This window comes from Micromys minutus (genome assembly GCF_963924665.1).
Source record: "Micromys minutus genome assembly, chromosome: 1".
Taxonomy (NCBI): Eukaryota; Metazoa; Chordata; class Mammalia; order Rodentia; family Muridae; genus Micromys; species Micromys minutus.
In genome coordinates this window covers 98,918,147-98,942,733 of record NC_137969.1, presented here as the reverse complement: position 1 = coordinate 98,942,733, position 24,587 = coordinate 98,918,147, and the positions used below count along the sequence as shown (strand labels likewise).

The window sequence follows — 24,587 nt, the reverse complement described above, 5'->3', positions numbered from 1 at the left end:
ACTTCTCTCTCCAGGAGCATTCTGTTAGGAAGGAAGTTCTTTGTCCTGCATCTACTAAACCCTCAGGCTCAGCACCAAACGCTCCTAGTGAAACAACAAGAACAACAAAATGATAAAGAGCACCTCTGCTCTTATCTGTCTGGCCGAGTCATGCCAGGCCGTGTGGGCACCATCATAGGGCGGGCGGAAGGTCTCATCATTGGAGGCCCGGGCATCATGGGCATGTGGCCTCCCATGGGTGATCTCATCCCAGGAGCTGGTCCCACAGGCATCATCCCAGGAGGAGGAGGAGGGCCTCCCATGTGGGGTGCAGGCATCATGCCAGGCCGAGGAGGACCCAGGAGACTGGGGGGGGGGGAGGTGGGATCATGGCCCCTGCAGGCGGAGGCGCAGAGAATGAAGCTGGAGGGATCTTTCCTTGTTGAAATGCAGCCGTTGTTTTGTCAATCAGGCCCTGGGCCTGCTCTTCCATCCATTTCTGGTAATAGTCTTTCACATTCTCTTTGTGTTTCGACCACTGCAGTGTGTCTTCCTCACAGACGGAGAATCGTGGGTAAGATACATATCACAATAGTCGAAATAAAACTTAGGCATGTTGCTCCACAGGCCGTTGGCTACCCGGGTCCCCCCGCCAGGAACTTGTAACCCCTTTTCTGTGCTCTGTAAATAAGCCCAACAAATTCATTGATTCCCTGGCGTGAGCTTTGGTGCCATCTTCCCCGGATGTGTCTTTGGATCCTTAGACATTGTTTATATTTTCAGGAATCGCTTTCAGGAAAGGACTTTTGGTAGCCATAGCTCAAGCCTCCGAATAGCAGGATCAGTCACTTTCCCTCTGCCTTCTCTGGGTTTTGTGCCCATTGCCTAACTCACTGTAAACATCCCTTCCTTCTAGCTGTCTCTGGTGCTAGCTCTAGATGTGCTCTGTCCCTCAGAAACTCAGATGACTTGATTTTCTTCCCTGTGACCCTCAGTTTCATTTTATCATCTTTTAAGTCCTTTGTCTGCCAAAGTGGGCACATCATGAGGGAAGCCCCCCGCCCCCCACCTCGGGGTTGCTAGGTACTTGTCCTCTCTGAGGCATTCCTCACCTCAGGATGAGGGAACCTCAGTGAATGGGCCTTTCCAGGCTTCTCTCACTAGCCTACTAGCAACAGCTAGAATGCCTACAAGTGACCTCATAAAGCAGAGAATCCATTCCAGGGTCCCTGTCTGCTGTTGTCTCTTAGAATTCAGGTTTCAAGGACCTTAGGCAGAGGTGTTTAGCTGCATGATAAAAGTAGAGGAATTGAGACAGAAAATGCAGAAAATGAATCAACATTTTCACCACACCCCTGTAAAAGGCAAGTCTGGCTCACTGTTTACTACAGCGTCAGAAATGGTGCAAGCAAAACTCGGCAAAGTTAAGTACGTATCCTTTACCTCCATGGTTAGGAGATGAGTGGAGAGTAACCTTGGCTCAGGACACCCAAACTCTCCTAGCCTCTTCCACCGGTGCACCCCTGTCTACACCCCAAGATAGAAGAGCGTGTCTGAGACACACTGGTCTCTCTGGAGGCCAGCACATTTGCTGTTCACCTGGAACACTGTTTTTCTATTAAAATATTAGATAATTTGAAGTCTTTTTTTTTCTTTCTTTTGCTACAGGACCCATTTTAATCCATATAATGAAGATTATACATTTTACCATAGATTATAGGATATATTTAGTCAGTGGGGTTTTGTTACTGTTGTTTTTCTAACTGGGTGTATGTTACCTGAGCATCTTCATGCTTTGTTCTTCATTGGATCATAATTTTCTAAGCCATGGGAAAATGCCTAGACATGATATTGTATAGCTTACTTAACTAGTATTTTAAAATTTAAAAGAAATTATTTGCGAGTTTGTTTGTTTTTATGTAGGTGCATGCATGTGTCCTGACACCTGTGTGGAGGTCAGAGGACAATTTTTGGGATCTACTATGTGGGTAACCAGTCCTCTCTGTTAGGTTATAAAGGTGTTTCCAGGCTGGAGAGATGGCTCAGTGGTTAAGAACACTGACTGCTCTTCCAGAGGTCCTGAGTTCAGGTCCCAGCAACCACATGGTGGCTCACAACCATCTGTAACAGAATCTGATACCCTCTTCTGGTGTGTCTTAAGAAAGCAACAGTGTACTCACATATAAGAAATAAAATAAATAAATAAATAAAAAAGACTCAATTATTTAAAAAGAAAAGTGTTTCCAAGTTCTCATCACTATAAATAATTGTGGGCTAAGCATACAGAACTGAAGTCACCTCCTTCATTTCAGCTTGGGTTCTTTTGGCCTGGAGTCTGGACGAGGACAGGAACTGTTCTGGTCTTCTATTTCCGTTTTGTTTGTAATCAAAACTGACCAGTGTTGGTTTCCCTGTCCTTAAGAAGAACACCTACTGCATTTCACTTGTGAGCATGAAATGTTACATGGAAATTTTAACTGATTTTATAAGCTACATTGTATCTCTCTCAACCATCTGTACTGTCATGAATTGGTTGTGTGTTCTTTTCCGGCTTGTGAGCATATATATTTGTATATACGTATGTATACACACACACACACACACACACACAAGATTGTAAATCAATGATATGTTATTTGATGTGTACGTGCTTACTCATTAATAAGTTTTTCCTGTGACACTCAAATATTTCCTTGTGTTTAAGGAAACATTATCTGAGTAGTGACCACTCTTTCAGGAGTCCAGGAGGAGGGGCCTGGTGGGGACAGGCCACTCTTATCATGGTGCCTCGGGGGTTATGCAGCTGTTTTTAAGCCTCTGTACATTTCTTTTCTCAGTGTGGGAGGAACAAACACCTCAGCCCTAAGGGGCTCAGTTGAGTGGGAATCGAGCTGCTCTGTGTAACGGTGCCTCTCGTTCCTCCCTTTGACAGGAGAAATGATAAAGAATGCCAGGCTTTCTTCAGGAAGGTTACGAAGAGCACTGTCTTCCAGATCCTGATGATCACCACGGTCACCGCCAACGCCTTTTCATTAGTCCTGGTGACTAATTATCACATAGAATTTACTATGTTTAGAACCTTTGAGGTGAGCAGAAAGCAGCTTCCGTTCTACCCCTTTGCCTGTATTATTTCTGAAAACATGTTAAAATATTCCAAAGGCATTTTGTTGTTGTTGTTGTTGCAAGAAATGTATAGAAACCTCAGGCCTCTGCAGTCATCAGCTAGTGGCAGAAGCAGCAGGGGTGGTGTGGCTGGTAAATCTCCCAGAATTCTCCCTTAACCCAGAAACAACCGCTGCATAGCACAGCTGAGTCCCACGAGCAGCATTTCCAATGAAATTAGGGTCAGTTCCTGTGGGGAGGAGGCAGAGGAGCATCAGGGCACGCTGGGCTGATGGCAGGCTAGCTGTCACAGCAAGAACTGTGATGTCCACACCAGTAGTGAGTAGTGAGTACAGAGAGTCATCTCTGCCGGGGCTGGAGCTTGCAAAAGCTTGCTGGAGAGCAGCAGCCCTCCCTCTGAGGGGAACCTGGGGAAGATTTAGCAAGTTGGATGCATACAAAAAAAAAAAAAGCATTCAAATAAAGCAATAAAAAATAGAACGTCACAGGCTCCCATACAGTCCCCACAAAGAAATTGCTGCTTTTGTTTGTTTGCTTGAGACAGGGTTTCTCTGTGTAGCTCTGGCTGGCCTTGAACTCACTGTGCAGGCCAAGCTGCCCTTGAAACAGATGTCTGCCCATTTCTGGGCCACAAGTGCTTGGCAGAGCTGCTGTGTCTTAATCAAGAGCTCAGTGGGGTTGGAAGCACACTTTTTTTTTTTTTAAAGATATATTTATTTATTACATACAAGTACACTATAGCTGTCTTCAAACACACCAGAAGAGGGCATCAGATCTCATGACAGATGGTTGTGAGCCACCATGCGGTTGCTGGGAGTTGAACTCAGGACCTTTGGAAGAGCAGTCAGTGCTCTTAACTGCTGAGCCGTCTCTCCAGCCCAGAAGCACACTTTCTTAAAGGATAGGAAAATGAATTTAGAATGAAAGGCACAATAAGGAGGACTGAAGTCAAATCCCACACATCATAACGGAACAGAAGAAGCTGGGATCTGATCCCCTACTGCGAAGAGAAGGCTGCAAAATCCAATAAACAAGGTAACATCCAACTCTAGAGCAAGCACAGTGTTCCTGGAGATGGTCCCAGGTGTAAAAAGGGACCATAAGCAAAGTGACCGAGCCCAGGAAACAACTAGACATCAAACAAGACCATTTAAAAATGAAGGCTAATGCAGAGCAAGCAGTTATGTATGCAGATGGTGGCTTGAATTAGATAAAGGATTTTTTTTTAAAAAAAACAAGCTCATTTAAAATATAATTGATAAAACAAAACAAAACAAAACACGGAGAAAATACTGAGAGGTGGTGCTGAGGGATAGACCCTGGATACAGATGAGAGGAACTCCTGTGTTTCAAATAGCCATGGACCAGAATGCTGAAAATCTAAACCCAAGAAAAATCACCCCAAAGTGTGTACATTGGAGGAGTACACAGTGCATACCCAAGAATATGAACTTGACCTACGCATCTCTAAAACAACGGAATGAAACAGTTTGGCTTCAGAGCATCTGAGAAACCCATCCAACTTTTCTGTGGCAATTTGCGCAAAGATAGTGGAGTGACAGGCTCAGCTTCCCTCGGGGGACAAAAGTGTGAGCCAAGAAAGTCAGGCAAATGGAAGAGACTCAACGTTTTTTGTTTTTTATTGGATAGTCTCTGTGTTTACATTTCAAATGTTATTCCCTTTTCTCTCCTTCTCTTCTCCCCCCTCCACTTGCTTCCATGAAGGTGCTCCCTCTCCCATCACTCTCTCCACCTCAGTGCCTTGGTGTTCCCCTATACGGGGAAAATGAGCCTTCACTAGACCAAAGGCATCTTCTCCCATCGATGCCAGACACTGCAATTCTCTGCTACATATGCAACTGGAGCCATGGGTCTCTCCATGTGTGCTCAAAGGTTGGTGTTTTAGACCCTGGAAGCTCTGGAGGGTTTGGTTGGTTGATAATGTTGTTCTTCCCATGGAGAACCCTTTCAGCTCCTTCAGTCCTTTCTCTAGCTCTTTCATTGGGGTCCCTGGGTTCAGTCTGATGGTTAGCTGCAAGCATCCTCATCTATGTCAGTATGGCTCTGTCAGAGTCTCTGAGGGACCCAGTTTTGTAAAGGGCACAGACTTGCTGGTGTTCAGAAACAGGTGTGTAGCTCCGAGTGCCTGGAGAAGTGTCATGTTGGTGCTTTTGGTGATGAGCATGGCAGGGTATAGCTATCTGTAGAATTGATGCTCTCCGCCATTTCCCAGGGAAACATGTTCAGCACACAGTAGGTGTCTCCATTGATCCTTAGGCTATAGCAGGGCTGAAAGATGAGGGCAGCTGGGAGAACCGGATATAACAGTTTTAAAACTTTTTAATTTTAAAATTGTCTTTGTTTTGAGAACTCCATACACATATACAATAATAAAAGGTGATCACATATTTCTTCCTTTCCACCATCTAATTCCCTCCATATCCCTCCCACAGTGCATGTACTGGATTTTCATACCTTTAAACTTTTTTTGACAACCCACTAAGTCTGGCTAGTATGTGTGTGATTACTGCAACATTCACTAGCGCTCCAAGAGCTGGCCAGTGGGGAGGGCGTTTCCTGGTTGGCCTGAGATGGTGTCTCTGTGTCCCGTGCCTTTTCTGTGGCCACCTTTCTGCTGAAAGAATGTGCTGTCACAAGCAGCAGGTCCGTGTGGACCCATGTTTAACAATCACCTTAGTTGTGATGCACACAGTAGTTCTGAGACACTGTGAAATCTGTGAGAAAGCAATGGGTCATAATGAAAATTTTCTCTTCATTTTTTTTTTTTTCAGCGGGGAGGGTATGCTCACATACAGTAGACAAGCACTCGACCACCACTAACTCACATCCTCTGCTCAGGATAGCTTACTTTTTCCCCCCTTCCATCTTCCATGTTGTTTGTGGTATTTATCTGGTTGTTTATAGCAAACTAGAGATTGTGGTCTTTTTGAATCAGCTCCCTGAATTCTGGGACCATTTTGTGTTCTTGAAAATGAGGATGTTGTGGCTCGAGGAGAGAGAGGTGATGTTAAATTAAAAGTCTGTGTTTGCACTATCTGTCTGTGTCTTTAATCCCAGCACTAGGGAGGGAGGCAGAGGCAGGCAGATCTCTGTGAGTTAGAGGCTAGCCTGGGATACAGAGAAAGTCTGTGTTTGGATTGGCAATGTCAGCATGAATGGCTCTGTCTTCTCTGAAGACAACTAGAACCATTGACCAAGGGCATCAGATCCCATTACAGATGGCTGTGAGCCACCATGTGGTTGCTGGGATTTGAACTCAGGACCTCTGGAAGAGCAGCCAGTGCTCTTAACCACTGAGCCGTCTCTCCAGACCATGGTTCCACTTTCTTGACGCTTATGATGTCAACACTGAAACTTGAGCTTCTTAGAGGAATAGTGGATTCAGGAGCTGTGCTAAAGGCAGGAATATCTTGTGATCTACCCTGTAAGGAAGCTGGCAGGGCTTATTGTGCTCATGGAAAAAGGATGTAAGAGATAATTTGGGGACACTCCTGCGACCTGGGGATGAGCCAACGTGAGGGCCCAAGGATAGTAAGTACCACAGTCAGAAAATCCTCAGAGACTGAGCTAAGCAAGGCTGGGAGCTACATCTTACTCCTGACATGTAAGCTGCAAGAGAGTAAAGCTTTGTTGGTATTTCTGCCATGAACCCTGACCATAAAGACTCATCTGCCACATGTGGCTACTCATACTACTGTGCCTAACATTTCTGCTGGTTTATTGTTGTTCATGCTCTGTAGCTCAGGTTGACTCCAAACTCATGATCCTTCTGCCTCAGCCTCCCAGGTCTTGGGATTCATACCATACATTGATGTCTATACAGTGTTTTGGTTGACATGTTAGAAACGATAGCTCCATTGAAGCAATGGATCTGGGCCCTGAGTATCAAGAAGAAACCAGCAATACTAGTCTACCATGGAAGGATGGCATCTGTTGCCTTGTTTGGTGTAAACCTGAATCTTTTGATCTTTTAGAACCAGCTGCCTGTTGCCAAGAAGTATGAAGGAGAGGAGGGTTGTTCTTCAATCACATGACTTGGACTTTTCTTTAAAAATATTGGTTATTTATTTATGTGTGTAGCTGTGTGTGTGTGTGTGTGTGTGTGTGTGTGTGTGTGTGTGTGTGTGCATGCGCGTGCGAGCACGTGTGTACACATACCCATGGAGGCCAGAAGCAGGCATGAGATCCTCTGGAGCTGGAGTGACAGGCAGTTCTGAACCACCTGATGACCTAATGCGGCTTCTGGGAGATGAACTTGGGTCCTCAGCAAGTGCTCTTAACCACTGAGCCATCTTATGGTGCTTGGAGTCCTTACTGGTCCTTAAAAATTTTAATTAAAAAATTAAATTATAAATTAAATTAATTTAAATAAATTATAAAATTTATAAATGCAAAAAATGAGTGGAGATTTAAAAAGTAAATGGAAATTACCAAAGTATCCTGGGGATACAGGCATAGGTTTTTATTATTAAGAACAAAGCCTTATTAAACACAGGAAGATTGAGATGAAAGATTGAAAAACCCCTATATTTATTTCATCTGACCACAATGGAAAGTAAAGCTGCGAAGCAAGAGAGACAAAGCCATGGAGATGGAACAGCTCACCCTTGGACAGCCATCCGGCCCTTGAAGAAATCGAGGGAGAGAAAAGCACCCCTACAATCTAGTGAAAATGGGAAAGCAACACAGCAAACCCACAGAATGACTGAAAGAAGTCCGAAAAGGGAAAGCTACGGCTTGTAAGTGCCTGTGTTACAAAGTTACATGTCCCATAAGCATGGAGACCTGGCTTCAAGCCCTGGAACCACAGGAAGGTGAAAGGGGAGAACCAGCTGCCAAGAGATCGGCCTTGACTCCACAAACTTCCGTGCCTGTGACCCCCCAAAACATGCAAATCCTTTTAAAATAGAGAGAGAAATTAGGTAAGTGGGAGAAACAGTTGTGACCAGGACAGAAACTAGTGAGACAAGCTATCAGACAGGGAGACATGGTTGGAGAGGCTGGAGGTTCAAACCAGACAAAGATGGCCCCACATGGTGAATGGAAAGGGAAAGGGACCTGGGACGGTAGACACCGACAAACTACAGAACCGGTTAGGAGGACCTTCCAAACTTTATATTCCACTAAACTGGAAGATCTAAAAGAAATGAATAAATTTCTAGATCTTCCCAAAATTAAATGAAAATAAACAACCTTTTTGGCAGTGAGGATGATCTATCATCGAACTTTATTAACCAGTTAGCACAGATAACTGAAGTATTGTGATAAATATTACAAGCTGAAGCTTGAGGGACACAATGAACGGGTCCTTCTGACCTGACTTGTCCTCATGAGGGGTGACCGTGAGTATATATACTTAGCATTCAGAGAAATTAACGTGGGTAGTGCTGTTTCTAGTTTTGAGACTAAACTGTCGAGCCGTTAGTGTCCCTGTCAGAAGCCAGCTTTAGAAATGCCCACCTGCAGACCATCTAGTTAGATCTGTCAATTCTTGAAGAAACAGAGGAAGAAAAAAAAAAACTAACCCTGTCTTTATTTAAGTTAAAAAATATGTTTTTACATGAAGGGGTGGATGTGCAAGCAGTTAAGAGACATCTTTAAATGATGAATCATATAGTCCTTTAAAGAAGAATTAGTCTCTCCAACCTCTACACACTAGGGCCTCGAGGAGAAGGGCACTAATGGCTCTTTATGAAGCTAGGGTCACCCAGGTACACATACAAGACACAGACAACAAGCAGAACATAAGTGCGGAACAATTCCCTCTGTTCTCTGCAAACTAGATCTGAGAACACGTTAAGAAGATGCTAGACCGTGCTGAAGCTGGCTTTGTCACACAGGTGGAGGGGCGCAGCTCACTGTGTACAGATGGACTCAAGGACAGACAGCATGTGACCTCTTAACAGAAGCAGAAAAGCCTTTTGATAAAATCCAGAGTCCTTTTGTGCTAAAAGCCCCGAGAAGACTCGAAATAGGAGGAGCCTATGTCGATGTATCCAAGGCTACATGGGGCAAGCCTGCAGTATACTAGATTGGGGGAAAAAAACCCAGAAGGAATTCCCACTAAAACCACATTCTCTCATCTTACCGGATTCGCTGTTGGGCATCTCAGCTAGAGCAGTGAGACAAGAGAAGCAAATAGCAGAGATTAAAACAAAGAGAAGGACAGTCGATGTCTCTAACTGCAGATGATGCTTCTACATGTAAGAGATCCCAAAACGCAGCCATAAAACTCTTAAAGGCAGCATTCAGAGTCAGCATAAAAATCAGATGCCTTTCTAGCCACCAATAACAAATACTCTGAGGAAGATGTCAGGGGACAATCTCATTCATAGTCACATCAAAACAAAATGAAAACCAACTACCCCACTCCCACCAAAACCTTGTAGATCTGGTGGCTGGGGCTTCTGCTGCCATACCTGGTGACCCAATTAAGCCTTCCAATGTAGGGGGAGAGAACAGGCTGCCACAGGTTGTCCACTGTGTGCTCACTGTGTCTGTACACACCCACAAGCATGCACACACAGAGGCATACACATGCATGTACCCACTCATACACATGCACACACAGGCATCCACATTCATGCATGTATACAGGCATGACACACATGTGCATGCATGCACACATACCCTCTCACACATATGCTCACAGATGCACACCAGTGTGTGCATACAGGCACATGTATACACACCACACACACACACACACACACACACACACACACACCCCTTGATGTAAGACCTGGAACTATGAACTTCTAAGTGGTGAGAATAAAGGGAGAGTTACATAATTTTCAGTAGCTACATGTAGGTTGGGACGTTTTGCACAGGAACCCAGGTGCTCAGGAGAAAAGACCAACAATAGACAATGGGACTTTGTCACATTAAAAGACTTCTGTAAGGCAAAGGGAACCAAACGGAGCGATGAGATACAACGGGAGACACCTTTATTAGGTATGTATCTATCTGAAAGAATTAATATCTAAAAGAATTCAAGAAACTTGGCAGCAACAAAACATCCCAGTTATAAATGGGCTGATGAAACAAACGGGCAGTTCACAAGAGAGGGAAAATACATGACCAGTGACCATGTTCAACCCCATCAGCCGTCAGAGAAATGAAAATATAAACCACCCGAGGAGTAGAGAGATGGTTCGGCAGCTAACAGTCCTTTCCTGCTCTTCTGGAAGACCTGAGTTCAGTTCCCAGCACTAACATTAGGAAGGCTCACAAATGTCTGTGACCCCAGCTCCACGAGATCCAATGCCTGCTTTGGCCTCCATGAGCACCCATACATACATGGTGTGTACACAGAGACAAACACATGAAACAAATCTTTAAAAAAGCTACTACACTGAGACTCCATCTTACTTCCATCAGAATGGTAATAATTAAGAAAACAAACAAGGACACATCTTAGCGGCTAAGAGCACTTGTTGTGTAATTGTCATGACTAGAGTTCAGATCCTAGTAACCATATAGCAATTCAAGCGTCCCTCCCACCAATGCCAGTGACCAGCTCTCTGACCTTTATGTACAAACACTAAATGCTGGTATGGATGTGGACAAAGGAGAACTTGTAGACAATGCTGGTGGGGATGTAAACTTAGTACAATCTCTAAGGATGGAGTGCTCAAAATCCAGAACTAGATTGACCATAAGATTCTGCTGAATCACTCCTGGGTAGTCACCCAAAGGTTACAACCATTTTATCAAGGAGGTGTGTATATATTGGTATTTATTGTGGCACTATTAGTAATAACTGAATTATAGGATCAACCTCAGCGTTCAACAGTGGAGGAAAGAATAGAAAAATGTGCATATGCACAGTGAGGTTCATTCTGTATAAAGAATGAAGTTATATTCTTCATAGGAACATGGATGTAATCAGAAACAATAGCATTAGGTGAACTTAGCTAGTCGCAGAAAGAAATGCCGTGTGTTCTCTCATCTGTGCTTCCTGGATTTTATGTCTTCACAAAGAGAAAGAAAATCATATGAATAGATTAAAGTCAAACTAAAGTTCTTAGAGGAACAAAAAGGGTTAGTGAAGGAAGTGTAGGGAAATGAGGCTGAGGGGCAAACACACTTAATATACAATGCAGGACGATTTTAAAAAAGGGAACTAGGAAAGTTTCAAGTGTGTATAAGCCAACACATTTTTAAACCAGTGGGCCCGAGAAGAAAGCACAGGGCAATGAGAACGTATTCTGGAGTGAGTGAAAAAACATCAGCACAACATGGCAGCATTGGGTGGCCACAGTGAAAGCCGTACCCTCAGGGAGCTCACAGCTATGAGTGCTCATCAGAAAAAAGCCCAAACTACTCGAGGTGAGATGAGGTGAGAATTTCACTTCAAGGAAATAGAGAAAGAAGATTAATCCCAAATGAGCAGATGGATTCTTTTAAAAGGATAGAGGAAAATAAAATTAAAAGTTAGTGCTTTGAAAAGGTGAGCCAAACTGATAAAAGCTTAGCTATTTTGAACAAAGATTCAAGTCGCTTTCAGAAGGGAAAATGGAGTCATTACTATCAACCTGACAGAGGGGAAAGAGACTAGAGATAATTGGACTCAAACAGATTCGATGAAGGAATTGGACAGTACACAGACTGACACACAGACTGACAGACTGATTTAAGAAGAAATGAGGAAATGGACCTTCCCCATAGTCCCCTAAAAAGAACAACAAAAGCCCTTGCTCCAAGGCAGACTTTCTGAAACTTCCCGAGGAGTAAAATACAGTGATGTTGCTGAGCTCGTGTGTGGGGCTAGTGTTGCCTGGTGCCTAAGGCAGACTTGGGTACACAGAAAATAGAACTACAGACAAATACCACTTTATAGCCAACGAAGCAGAGGTCCTCAGTGATGTTAACGGACCCACAGCACACTTGAAATGATTATATACCATGACCAACTAGGACAAAAATGATTTATAAGTAAAAAAGAACCTCAAGGCTGGGGATGTGGCTTCAGGGTAGAACATGTGAATAACACTGATTTTAAATATCTAGTAACACAACTGATCAGGGTAATTGACTAATACATAAGAAATGATCCACACAATTGTTTCTATCGATACAGATGCACTTGATGAAATCCACATTTTATAAATAAACAAGCAAACTAAAACCATTTAACAACTTAGGCACTGAAGGAGGAAAGTTCCTTACCAAGAAAAAGCCCTATGGAGGGTAAAGAGGTGGCTCAATGATTAAGAGCACTTTTTGCTTTTTCAGAGGATCAGGGTTCAGTTCCCAGCACCTACTTGGCTCACAACCACCTGTAACTCCAGTTCCAGGGGATTTGATGCTCTCTTCTGACTTCTAAGGTCACCAAACACATATGTTATACACAGATTTACATGCTGATAAAACATTCGCACACATTAAATAATCCCAAATAATTAAAAAATTAAGAACATTAAGAAAAAACCCACAACTAACATCATACTTAATATTTAAAGGTCAGGAATCAGATAAGACTCACAGCTTTTTACCCTAGTCAACACTATCCTTGAAGTTCTGGCCAGAGTAATTACATCAAAAAAAAAAAAAAAAAAAAAAAAGGTAGCCACAGGAATGACAGTATATGACAGTATTACAGACTGACTGACAGACAGACACACAATGGGAGGCATTAAACAAATTCAGTGAAGTTGTGAGTTAGAAGAGCAATAAAAATCAGTTGTGCTTCTAAACATTACTAATTATCAATCTGAAAAGGCAATCAAGAGAACTCTATTTACCAAAGCATTTAAGGAGAGGGCCAGGAGTAGCTTACTCGGCAGAGTGCTTGTTTAGCATGCACAAAATCCTGGCTTCTATCTCAGCAGCACTTAAAAAATGGTCATGGTGGTCTATTACTGTAAGCCCAGCATGGGTGGTGTGTGTGTGTGTGTGTGTGTGTGTGTGCCTGTAAGCCCAGCATGGGTGGTGTGTACCTATAAGCCCAGCATGGGTGAGTGTGCCTGTAAACCCAGCATGAGGGTGTGTGTGTGTGTGTGTGTGTGTGTGTGTGTGTGTGTGTACCTGTAAGCCCAGCATGGGTGTGTGTGTGTGCCTGTAAGCCCAGAATTAAAGACAAAAGGTGGGAGGAAAAGAATCTTAAGGTCATCAAGGACATCATTGGCTGCATAGAGAGTTTGAGGCCAACCTTCCTTGAGACCTTGTCTAAAAAAACAAAACAAAACACTCTCCACAAAACCCAAAAAGACAAAACAAAACAAAACAAAAACAAAAACCAGAAAACCAAAACCCAATAAAAACCCCAAACCAAAGCAAGCCAACCAACCAAGAAAACAAAACCAAAAACAATAACAAAAAACCCCAAACCAAACCATCAACAACAAAACAGAAACAAAAGCAAAACACAAAACAAAACAAACTTCCAAAAAAAACAAAAATACCTCAGAATAAACTCAATTTTTATATATGTTAATTGTATATAAGATAAAGAACTTCCACAGTTCAACAACACTAGCATTGAGGATGAGTGAAGGACTTGACCAGTAGAATAGCTGAGGGGCCATTTCTCAAAGAAGATAGGGCCCCTGGCTGGTAAGTACAAGATTCTCACCGTCACTGGCTACTAAGGAAATGCCTATCAAACCCACACTGTGTGATGTCATACCCCTTAGGATGACTACTCTAAAACCAAGAAAAACGGGAGACAAGTGTTTGTGACTACAGAGACCAGACCCTTGTGAGACCATGAACTGTGATCACTGGGCAAGGGAAGTGGAGACAGAGGGATTCAGCTGCAGCACTCAGGCTGGCTTAGAATTTGCAAGACAGTAGAAACAAGGGAGACCTTGCCTCAGCAGAGAAGGAAAGAACCAGGCTCCTGAAAGTCCTCCTCTGACGTCCACGTGTGGGCCATGGCAACCATGTGCCTATACATACACATATGCATGCACATGCACACACATATACACAGGCTCACATATAACAAGCACATACACACATGCATGTGCATGTATGTACACACAGACACATATACACACCATGTACACACACACTAATAGTAATGACCTAATGGGGGACTGGCACTGTATCTCAGGAGTGGAGGTCATCTCTAGTGTGCATGAGCCCTGGGTTTGATCCCCAACATCTAGAAAGAAAAAGAAGAAGAGGAGGGGCTGGGGGTGGGAAGAGGAAGAAAAGAAAGAAGGTCATGAGCTGCAATGGTGAGGAAGAGTGAGAGAATAAAACGGAACCCAAGCCAGGAGGAAATGGGAGAATTAAAGCAGAAATGAGTGAAACAGAAAGCAGACACACTATAAGCACCAGGAAAGAACAACAAAGCCCAGAGCTGGAAAACGGGAGAGCATACAGGGTAGGTATTTCAAAATCTGATAATTTGGCAGGCAGGATGGCTCAGTGGGTATAGGCATCAGCTGCCAAGTCTTACCACCTGAGGTTGCTCCCTGGAACCCACATGGTGGAAGGAGAGAGCTGACTTTTTCGAGTTTTCCTCTGACCTCCTCATGTAAACACCATGTCAGTGGCCTTGTACACACATGTGCACAGGCTAAATAAGTAAACTGGAATAGAAAGGGATTGTAAAGCCTAGCTTGAGCAGGGAAATCTGATAATTCAACGCCAGTACATTTGGAAACAGTTCTTTAGGAAGGAATTTACAAAACGGACTCCCAGTAAGAAAGTTTAAAAAAAAAAAAAAAAAAAAAAAAAACCAAAACACAAAAGCCTTTGAACATCTATCATGTAACCTTGCTGACCAGAAAGTATTACATTAGAAGCTCAGATTTGATGCCCCCAACCCTTGAAAACCAGGCTAATCTGGACTGAAAGTTTTACATGTGTTTGTCTAATTCTGGACACATAAAAACTCTTTTGGTTACTAGATACATGGGCATTCATAGAGCCAGTTTATCCTTCAAGCCCCAAGGTAGATGAGGCCAGTGCCAAGCAGGGAAACTGCTTGCAGCTGGGGTCACGAACCTGGTTACGAACTCTCAACAGGACAACAGGAACAGCTGAAAAGGATTTTAACTATTGCCACCTTACGCTTTCCAAAAATGTGCTTCTTTCCTGCATCCCGAGCTCACTCCTGCTTTTTACCCACTTGCCATGTTTGAAGCTTGGGGCTTCTCCATTCTCCTCCCGGCAAACCCACCTTCCATGCAGAAGACTTCTCACACCCCTTGCCTGGTTGACTGTCACCTCCTTGACTCCCGAGTGTCTCTTGCCAGCTCCCCGTAAGTCTCCACACTGTGTAGGGATTGAGATCCTATTGCTCCTTGGCTTAAAATCCCGACACTGGGAACCCACCCTGTTCACTCTTTCGTTTCCCTGACCTAAAACCACACGGCTGTGTGGTCTTTTCAGTTCTGCGGGAGTGAGCTTTAAGGTGAGTGTAAAGATGACAAACGGATTTTGATGAAAAGTTTTAGATGTTTCTTAAAGGACCTGCCCAGCAAGAAGAAAGCCACTGGGGGAGAAGAAGCATTTGAAGGAGACTGGTTCAAACAGTGTAAAAGTGGTTTAAAAAAAAAAAAAAGCAGAAAACAGGTGACTTTAGTTCAAAAACAGGTGGCTTTACTTGGCTGCTCTTTATTTGTATGGAGGTAATGGATACAATGTAACTAGATTGTAGATTTTACCCTAAAAATGATATTTGCTTATTTCACCCCACTCAGCATGGCCAGACAGGTCTTGAGACTTTCTCCCAGGGAATATTTGTGGCCTGTTACGTTGAATATTGCCCAGGACCTGTATATATAACCATTTACAGTCACTGGTCAGCTACAAGGCAGCCATACCTTGCATCTAAGGGAAACCTAGTTCTGGGCTTAGAGCCACGGGCAAGGAAGACTCAGAAAGGGAAGAGAACCAGGCTCCTTAGGAGAGCCAGGGGTTCTGGGTTTCTCCACATCCGATTGGGTGGTCTCAGCAAGGAGAGGGTCAGATCTATGGGGCTCTGCATGTGTTTTGATCTCTAACCCCTGTGACCCCTGCAGATCTTAGAGCTTATATTTGTCTCCATCTACACCTCTGAGTTCCTCATGAAGGTCTATGTGGACCCCATTGCCTATTGGAAGGATGGCTATAACCTGCTGGATGTGATCATTCTCATTATCATCACAATACCCTATTTACTCCGCAAAATCAAGGGGCGTCATTTTGCGTACTTCCACTATGTTGATGGCATCCAGTCTCTACGAGTCCTCAAGCTCATCTCCTACAGCAGGGGCATCAGGGTAAGTGGCAGCGTGCATGCCTGTGCATGAGAGTGTGCGAGCGCATGCATTTGCACGTGCTATGGGAAGCTTTCTAAGAAGAAATGATTTGCGTGTTATCTTCCTATTAATTTGTTTGATGGGTGTGAAACTTGACCAGTATCATCTCAGTCTTGAAACTGATAGGATATGGCTAGCTTCATCCTGAAGATGAATAAATTGAGGCACAAGGTTACGAAGCAACTAAAGGTCAAGACTGGGGCCTAGAGAGAGGATGCAGTGGTTAAGAGCACAGATGCTCTCACGGAGACTGGGGGGCAGTTCAGTTCCCAGAACTCACATGACATCTCATGACCTTCTGTACTTCCGGTTCCAGGGCTCTTTTCTGATCTACATGGACACCAGGCACATACACAGTGCACAGACACGCACACATACATACATACATACATACATACATACATATATACACACATATAGGGAAAAAAAAAACTTTAGTAAAATGTCAGGGCTGAGGCCAGTCTGAGCCCTTCTTCCTATCCATGGTGTAGTTGCTATCTTTCTTACAGTGTAGACTGCTGTGATCTGTATGTTGGGATTTGCCAGTGCTTGGGTGGCTTTGACCACGAGCTGCCATTTATTTTTTAATGGGCAAAGTCCTGTTGCTTTGGGAAGGCCATGCTGAAGGTGCTATTCCTACCATCTTCCTGAGTGGCTGAGATTGTGGAACATTCTTCAGAACATTTCAGAATGGGCAGAATCCTAACTGTGAACTCTCTCCCTGTCATACCCACAGACACCCGTTCCTGACACCCATGTAATCACATGCCTGTATATGTACATGCGTGTGTCCAGGCCTCTTGACCAGTTCCAGGCCTATCTGTATTTCCAGTCCCTATTTCTTTTATTCTCCTTATGGCTTGCTTTACCCCCCCTGGCCCCTTTCTCTCAAATGACTAGCCTCTCAGAGGTTGCTAGCAGTCTCTTGTCACCCATGTGTGGCCATTTGCCTCAGTTTCTACAGGCTGCCTTCTCAATGTGGATTTTCTCAGCTGGGCCATTGCTTGGTTTTGTTGGGATTGCATTTGCTCTCCTCTTTCTGCCTCCCCTCTGGGTGATCTCTCCTGTTTTCTAGGATTCTGACCTGTAGACATATTTGAGTGCTGTTTGAAAGTTTCACGCCTGCGTTTCTCACCTACAGGCTCACCACTTTTTGCTTGCCCTTATAGTTAAATGTCCAAACCACAGTTCTTCTCCAGCCTTTTGTTTGCTGGTTGAGGTGTGTATCCCCTTGTACTGGCTGGTTTTGTGTCAACTTGACACAAGCTGGAGTTATCACAGAGAAAGGAGCCTCCCTTGAGGAAATGCCTTCATGAGATCCAGTTCTAAGGCTTTTCTCAACTAGTGATCAAGGAGGGAGGGCCCAACCCATTGTGGGTGGAGCCATCCCTGGGCTGGTAGACCTGGGTTCTATAAGAAAGCAGGCTGAGCAAGCCAGGGGGAGCGAGCCAGTTAGTAACATCCCTCCATGGCCTCTGCATCATCTCCTGCTTCCTGACCTGCTTGAGTTCCAGTTCTGACTTCCTTTGGTGATGAACAGCAATGTGGAAGTGTGAGTTGAATAAACCCTTTTCTCCACAACTTGCTTCTTGGTCATGATGTTTTGTTCAGGAATAGAAACCCTGACTAAGACACCGCCCCCCCCCCACAACCTCATTCAGTTGCTAAGTCAACTCAAGTGTCATCTTTGACTCTTCCCTCTTAAAGCTTGTTGCATGATCTAAGTAGTTACATACTTGTCTATAGCTCTTTATTCCTGCTACTTCCAGCCTTTGATTAGGTTCTTGCAATGGGGATCCCAACCAGCTGAAGAAGCAGAACAGAAATCCTCAGGATGAGAGGAAATGCTCTAAGGATACATCAAGTTTCAATGCGATTTTGTTTCAAACACCTTGTTCATAGGCTAGAGCCAGGTGCTACAGTGTGTCCTGGAAGTAAGGGATAGAGAGAGATTTGTGAGATCTTAGGGTCCAGCCACTTCTAAAAAGCCAGCCAGCCAGTTATCAAGGCCAAGGGCATGAGCCCATGGTAGGCAGTTCACAATATTGTGAAATGTCCTGCAAGGAGACAGGCAACTACAAAACCCCCATTTCTTTCAGAATGGAGACTCTGAAAGCACCAGACTTAATCCCCAGAGGGAATTGAGAGCAGTATATTTCTCTGAGTTGACCTTTCTACTATCTCGAATACCCCCATGTCCTGTCGAACCCTCATCTTTCTGTGTTCAGCTCCAAGATGCCTTCCTAGTGTTAAGCCAATCTTAAGGGTCACTGTGCTCAGGGGCACTGGTGGTTGGAGGTGTTGGCATTGGGGAAAGAGCTCACTGATCACTCCTCACTCTGCCATTGTACTGTACTGTGACCAGAACAAACTGGATCTCTAAGCCTGTGGCCCTTCATCCTGATACTAGCCTACTGCTTGGAATTATGCCTTAGCCATTGTTCTATTGATGTGAAGAGACACCATGACCAAGACAATACTTATAAAAGAAAGTATTTAATTGGTAGGTATCTTACAGTTTCAGAGGGTTAGTCCATTATCAAGGCAGGAGCATGGAAACAGGTGCAGCAGGCATGGTGCTGGAGAAGTAGCTCAGTGGAACCTTTTGATTTATAGAGAGCCATCCTGACATGGGCTTTACTTTCTCCAGCAAAGCCACACCTCCTAATCCTTCTAATCCTTTCAAAGAGTTTCTCTCCCTGGTGACTGAGCGTTCAAATATATGAACTTATGGGGTCCTTTCCTGTACAAACTCTTACATCTCACTTCCTGGTTCCCATAGGCCTGTAACTATATAATAATGCAAAAATTTACTCAGTCCTACTCCAAAAATCCCTCTAGTCTATCACAGTCTCAACACTGTTTAAAAGTCCAAAGTTCAAGGTCTCCTCTGAGACTCGTGGCAAACTCTTAACTCTATACTCTCAGTAAAATCAGAATGAAAGGGCAGATCACGTTCTTGTAACATACAACGACACAGGATGTAATCACCATTCCAAAAGGGAGGAAAAGGAGCAGAGTCAGGAAGCAAGATGGAAAACCAGCTGAGCAAACTCCAAACTCTGCATCTCTGTGTCTGATGTCAAAGGGCCCTTAAGGTCACCAACTCCTTTCAGCTTTGTTGACTGCAACACTGTTTTCTCTCCTGGACTGGCTCTGCACCCTGCTGGCAGGCATCACATGGCTCTGGCACCTTCAACATCTTGAGGTCTCCAAGACTATCCAGGCTTCATCTTCAGTGACCTTTCTTCACTTTCTTCATACAATGGCCTCTCTGGGCCTCCATGCAGGGGTACTCAGCAGCTTTCCCTAGGAGGAGGAAGATTCCAAAACCCCTTTCTTGTAGCCTCGAGTCTAAAAACAGAACCATGTGGCTGAAGTTGTCAAGCATTGCTGCCTGCTGTGGCTGGAGAATAGTCCCCTTCAATGTTCAAATACATTTCATCAGCTTCCTGGGTTTTTTTTCCTTTCTTTTTAAAATAAATGTATTTGAGTACACTGTAGCTGTCTCCAGACACACCAGAAGAGGGCATCAGATCCCATTACAGATGGTTGCGAGCCACCATGTGGTTGCTGGGAGTTGAACTCAGGACCTCTGGAAGAGCAGTCAGTGCTCTTAACTGCTGAGCCATCTCTCCAGCCCTAAGGCAACTCTTTTCAAAAGATAATGTTGAGCTGGGGGTTTTGCTTACCGTTTCAGAGGGTTAGTCTATTTTCATCATGGTGGAGAAGTGGCTGAAAGCTTCATCCTAATCTACAGGCAGGAACAGAGACTGTTCCTGGTTTGAACTTTTGAAACCTCAAATCCTACCCCTAGTGAAATACTTCTTCCGCATGGCCATACCTCCTAATCCTTCTAATCCTTTTGAAGAGTTCTTCCTGGTAACTTTTTTTTTTTTTTTTTTTTTTTTTTTTTTGAGACAAGGTTTCTCAGGTTGGCCTTGAACTCTCAGAAATCCACCTCCTCTAGCTCCAGAGTGCTGGGATTAAAGCCATGCACCACCCTGCTTGGCTAGGCCATTCTAATTTAAACCACCACATTCTATGAAAGCATTCTTAGTAGCTCAATGTTCATAAAGCACTCACTCTGTGAAAAATCTAAAGACATACAAACTGAACAATAAATGTATTTGGTCCTCCATGGATGGACAAGGGAAGGGAGGACAAGGTAATTACCTGTTTTACAGGAGAGAGATTCAGGTCAAAAGATGGGGAGCTGCTTATGAGGTGAGGCCCAGAAAAAGTGGGGAACCATTCATTTCCTCTCGGCTCGCCCTATCCTCAGGGACACGATGGTATTGCTATTCCTTCTAGACTTGGGGGAATGAACATTTAAGGTGAACTCTTAGATGAGAAGCACAAATACAATATCCAGGGATGACCACAGAGTCAGGCCCCATTAAAGCAGAGAGGTCAGTGGAGCTGAGGGAGAGGCGACCCAGACCTGACACAGTGTGTACAGTCTGCCCATGACACAAAATGGATGCCACAGTGAGACTGGTGCAGTCTTCAGTCTGGGCCCAATTCTGATCATTCACTCACTCACTCATTCATTCATCTGATACTTATTTAACATCTACTATGTGCCAGGCATAGCTTGAGGTCCTAAGGAGAGCTATGAGCTGGGGAGGATGGGAGGATGGACCTGGATGTTCTGGAGCGGGTTAACCAGAAGCACTTACCCAGCCACGGTCTCCTCGCCCTGCAGACTCTCATCATTGCTGTGGGGGAGACAGTCTACACCGTGGCTTCGGTGCTCACGTTGCTCTTCCTCCTCATGTTTGTGTTTGCGATCCTGGGATTCTGCCTGTTTGGCACGTCGGATAGAGGCGACCTGAATAACTGGGGGAACCTGGCTGCAGCTTTCTTTACTCTCTTCAGTTTGGCCACGGTACTGTGCTTGGGAGCCCTGGTAGGGGTAGGGTCTGAAGAAGGGACTGTCCCGGACGGGAGAGCATGTGTACAGGCTGGGCCTCTCGGGGACCTTCTCCACATTCAGGTGCTTATTGCTTGGGTATGGGAGAGCTGGGACTCGGCATGCTAGGACTGGTCAGAAGCCAGTGGCTTCCGTTTCTGTCTATAATTCCGTGATTTTATAAGTCATTCCGTGTGTTGCACAGGGTAATAAAACTTGAAAACCTTCTCAAATGATACTTAATTTGGATTAACCTTAAGTTATAAATAAAGCCCATAGCACACAGCTTAAAAAAAAAAAAAAAAAAAAAAACCGACTAAGCTGTCACAAATCCACCCAGAATAAGCAAAGCCCAAGTCTCAAAGTCTAGACTTTTGAATTATATAAAGAGAGGCATTTAAAACAATATTTGTTTTGTTTTCCTTTTCTTTTTCCCCAAAGATTGACCTGGAAATAGACCGTAAGTTTTAGGAGAAAATGAGAGGCCTTGAGGGAAGAGACCCCCATAGGTTTGCAGGCTCACACCTATTGGTACCCTACATCTCTGAGCCCCTGTAGAGAGGATAGCTAGTGGGCGAGGAGGTGTTGAAGGACTGGAGTGGAGGCTGAGTTGGCTTCAGTGGGGTCAGTGCTGCCCTGGTATCAATGAAAACCTGCTCTGCTGGGCCTCAGTGCTCAGTATACTTTGTCCTGCCTGACCAGGTTGATGGCTGGACAAACCTGCAGGAGGAGCTGGACAAGCGGAAGTTTACCGTGAGCCGGGCATTTACCATCCTCTTCATCTTGCTTGCCTCCTTCATCTTCCTTAACATGTTTGTGGGTGTGATGATCATGCACACGGAGGTGAGGATGAATAGGGTGTGCTGGCGTGCGCGTATGTGTGTATGTGTGCACCCGTGGCTCGGGTTAGGTGTGGCAGGTACAGGGATGGGCCAGGTTTCTTAGATGAGCTGGAATTGTGTCTTAGGGAGTAGAGATAACCAGATGGCCCCCTCTCCTGTGTACCCAATTCTACACATTCATCACTTCATGATAGAGAGCAGCATGCCAATGGAGTTTAAGAAACCATTGTGGGTAGTGGCTTGAGCTGGGGGCTGGCCCTGTGTGGGGTGGAGAAGGGCTCTGAATGGAAAGGGTATAGGGCACACAGTCTTAACGTGTATATTCTGACGTGTTAGGACTCCATCAAAAAGTTTGAGCGGGAGCTCACGTTGGATAGGAACTTGGCGCTTATGGAGGAGAAGCAAATGATCCTGAAACGTCAGCAAGATGAGGTCAACAGGCTGATAAACACAGAGGTAGGTGGCCCCACTGGAAGAATGACACACCAGACAGACAGAGGGACAGTTAGGGCTAATGGGATGGCCAGGAGGAAGGGCTTTGGACTCAAGTAGGGGGCAGGTAGGCTCAAGCATCCCCAGCTTTAGGTAAGGCAGGCCTTTTCCTGTAGTCTTTAGAGCAGAGCTTTCCTTTTCTGCATCTGAATAATTTGCATGAGCACTGCATTTCTAAGCTCTCTTCTGAGCAGGTAGCTAGTTCTCTACTGCGGGGTCCTTTTGGGCGGGATCATCTGTGCTGCAGCTTCTCACAGAGGACTCTGGATCAGGCAGCTCAACTCCAGGCTGCTGTATGGATGAGGATGCTCTGTCACCCGCTCATATAACATCACACTCCTAAAACCAGGACAAGAATAAGCAATGGGTTGGAAGTCCCACGCATGCTGCCACCATGTGTTTTTTAGTCAGGCTTAGAAATCCTGCTGGGTCTCTTGTCTGTCAGAGCATCGTCCCCTTGGCCTCTTTTCTGAATCAGAGATGCTTACCAGTCTAGCTATGCTCAAGGTTTGTTCAGGGTTGGAGGAGGTCACCCAGAGTCACCCTTAGCCATTCTCTTGTTCCTCTGATTTGTACAGCAGGGATGGGGGCCCATGAGACTCTGTCACCCATGCAGGGTCCGGGCTCAGTGGTCAGGATGAACTTGTGACTCTTGGGATCCATGACAGTTCTCAGGTTTCCATGTACCTTGGCTGCTCTTGTCCACTGGTCCCTCATCGTTTCCACCTCTAGAATACTGGTGGCGGGAACTTTGTTGAGATGGTGGAGAAGTTCAAGAGGACCCTGCGGCGCACAGACCCCATGGTCCTGGATGACTTCTGCACTAGCCTCTCGTTCATTGATATCTACTTGTCTACTCTGGACAACCAGGACATTACTGTCAGCAAGTGAGTTACTGGTCCTCATGGATCCCATGTCTGCTGGGCTGTGGTGTGTGGGTCTGTGGTAGGAGGGACTCTGCTCTGCTGACCCTCCTGGCTCTCTCTTATTTGTTTCCAGTTGTAATCATCCCCTTTATCGCTTCAGGTCTCTGCTTGCTCATCCCTTTCCAGGGATTGGGGAATGTATGTGTAGTGGTGACGGGGAACAAGGATGAGTAGTAAGTCAAATGCAGGTGATGGCAGCTTAGTTGTGCTACAGGACTCCCATGTGACTTTGGAGGAGTATCTGCCCCTTTCTCACCTGTTACCCAAGGAGCCACTGGGCCACTTAAATGACAGAGATATCTGATCTAGGTTTTGTTCTCACTGTCAGTTGGGGTTTTGACTGGCAGCTGAAGGCACTTAGAAAGTTCCTGTAGACTTCAGAGCAGGAGCAGACATTATAAGCTTGACTTCTGGATGAAATCCATCTGGAAGCTTCTGAGACTGGGGTAACTGAAAAGGAGGGGACCAGAGACTGTCCATGTTGGGCCCAAGAATAGTCCATATACTGCTTCGGTACCAGCATCTATTCCTGCTTTGGAGCTCAGAAGATGAGTTTTAACATATGCTAGGGTAGGGGCCCTCGGCGGAGTGAAAGATGCAGGATTCCAACCTACCCGAAGTCTGTTCTCTTCCCAGCCCACATGTACCTGCCAGCACAGCGGCTTCAGCATATGCCAGGGTGCAGTGTGTGGAGACTGGGTGGTACAGAGCCTGCTTTATTCTCAGGTTTCCCTTTCCTGCTTTGCTCTCTAGACTTCAGGAGCTCTACTATGAGATTGTGAACGTGCTGAGTCTGATGCTGGAAGACATGCCCCAAGAGAGCTCATCCTCTTCCTCGAGAATGAGTTAGAGGTAGTTGGAAGGGTGTGGCCTCGAAGGCTATGACAGTTCCATTAAACAAAAACGTCTTCAGGGGTGGTTTCTTAAACTTGCCATTACATTAATATTGGGATATCTTTACCTTTGGGGGATAGGCCTCGATAAATGTTCATGAAAGTTGGTTTCCCAGGACCTACGACACTGCTGACTG

General features: G+C 44.9%; 1 protein-coding gene and 1 pseudogene across 4 annotated transcripts; one reads left to right on the top strand and one right to left on the bottom strand.

Moving 5' to 3' along the window:
• Positions 1-131: 131 nt before the first annotated feature.
• On the bottom strand, positions 132-594 carry LOC308438546 (U1 small nuclear ribonucleoprotein C-like; annotated as a pseudogene). Its single transcript has one exon. The product of its transcript is annotated as a U1 small nuclear ribonucleoprotein C-like (transcript).
• A 715-nt stretch (positions 595-1,309) lies between these two features.
• Positions 1,310-24,407, top strand: CATSPER3 (cation channel sperm associated 3; the record flags this gene model as incomplete). Of its 3 annotated transcripts, none has more annotated exons than XM_080921681.1 (8): positions 1,310-1,407; positions 2,912-3,065; positions 16,257-16,343; positions 21,091-21,273; positions 22,000-22,140; positions 22,476-22,595; positions 23,364-23,518; positions 24,311-24,407. In XM_080921681.1, 8 exons carry the CDS (start codon positions 1,310-1,312, stop codon positions 24,405-24,407), a joined length of 1,035 nt encoding a protein of 344 aa, XP_080777807.1. The 3 variants fall into 3 exon arrangements, with proteins under 3 accessions (XP_080777807.1, XP_080777806.1, XP_080777805.1); XM_080921680.1 differs by having other exon boundaries at positions 16,143-16,343; XM_080921679.1 differs by having other exon boundaries at positions 16,104-16,343.
• Between the last annotated feature and the right edge of the window lie 180 nt (positions 24,408-24,587).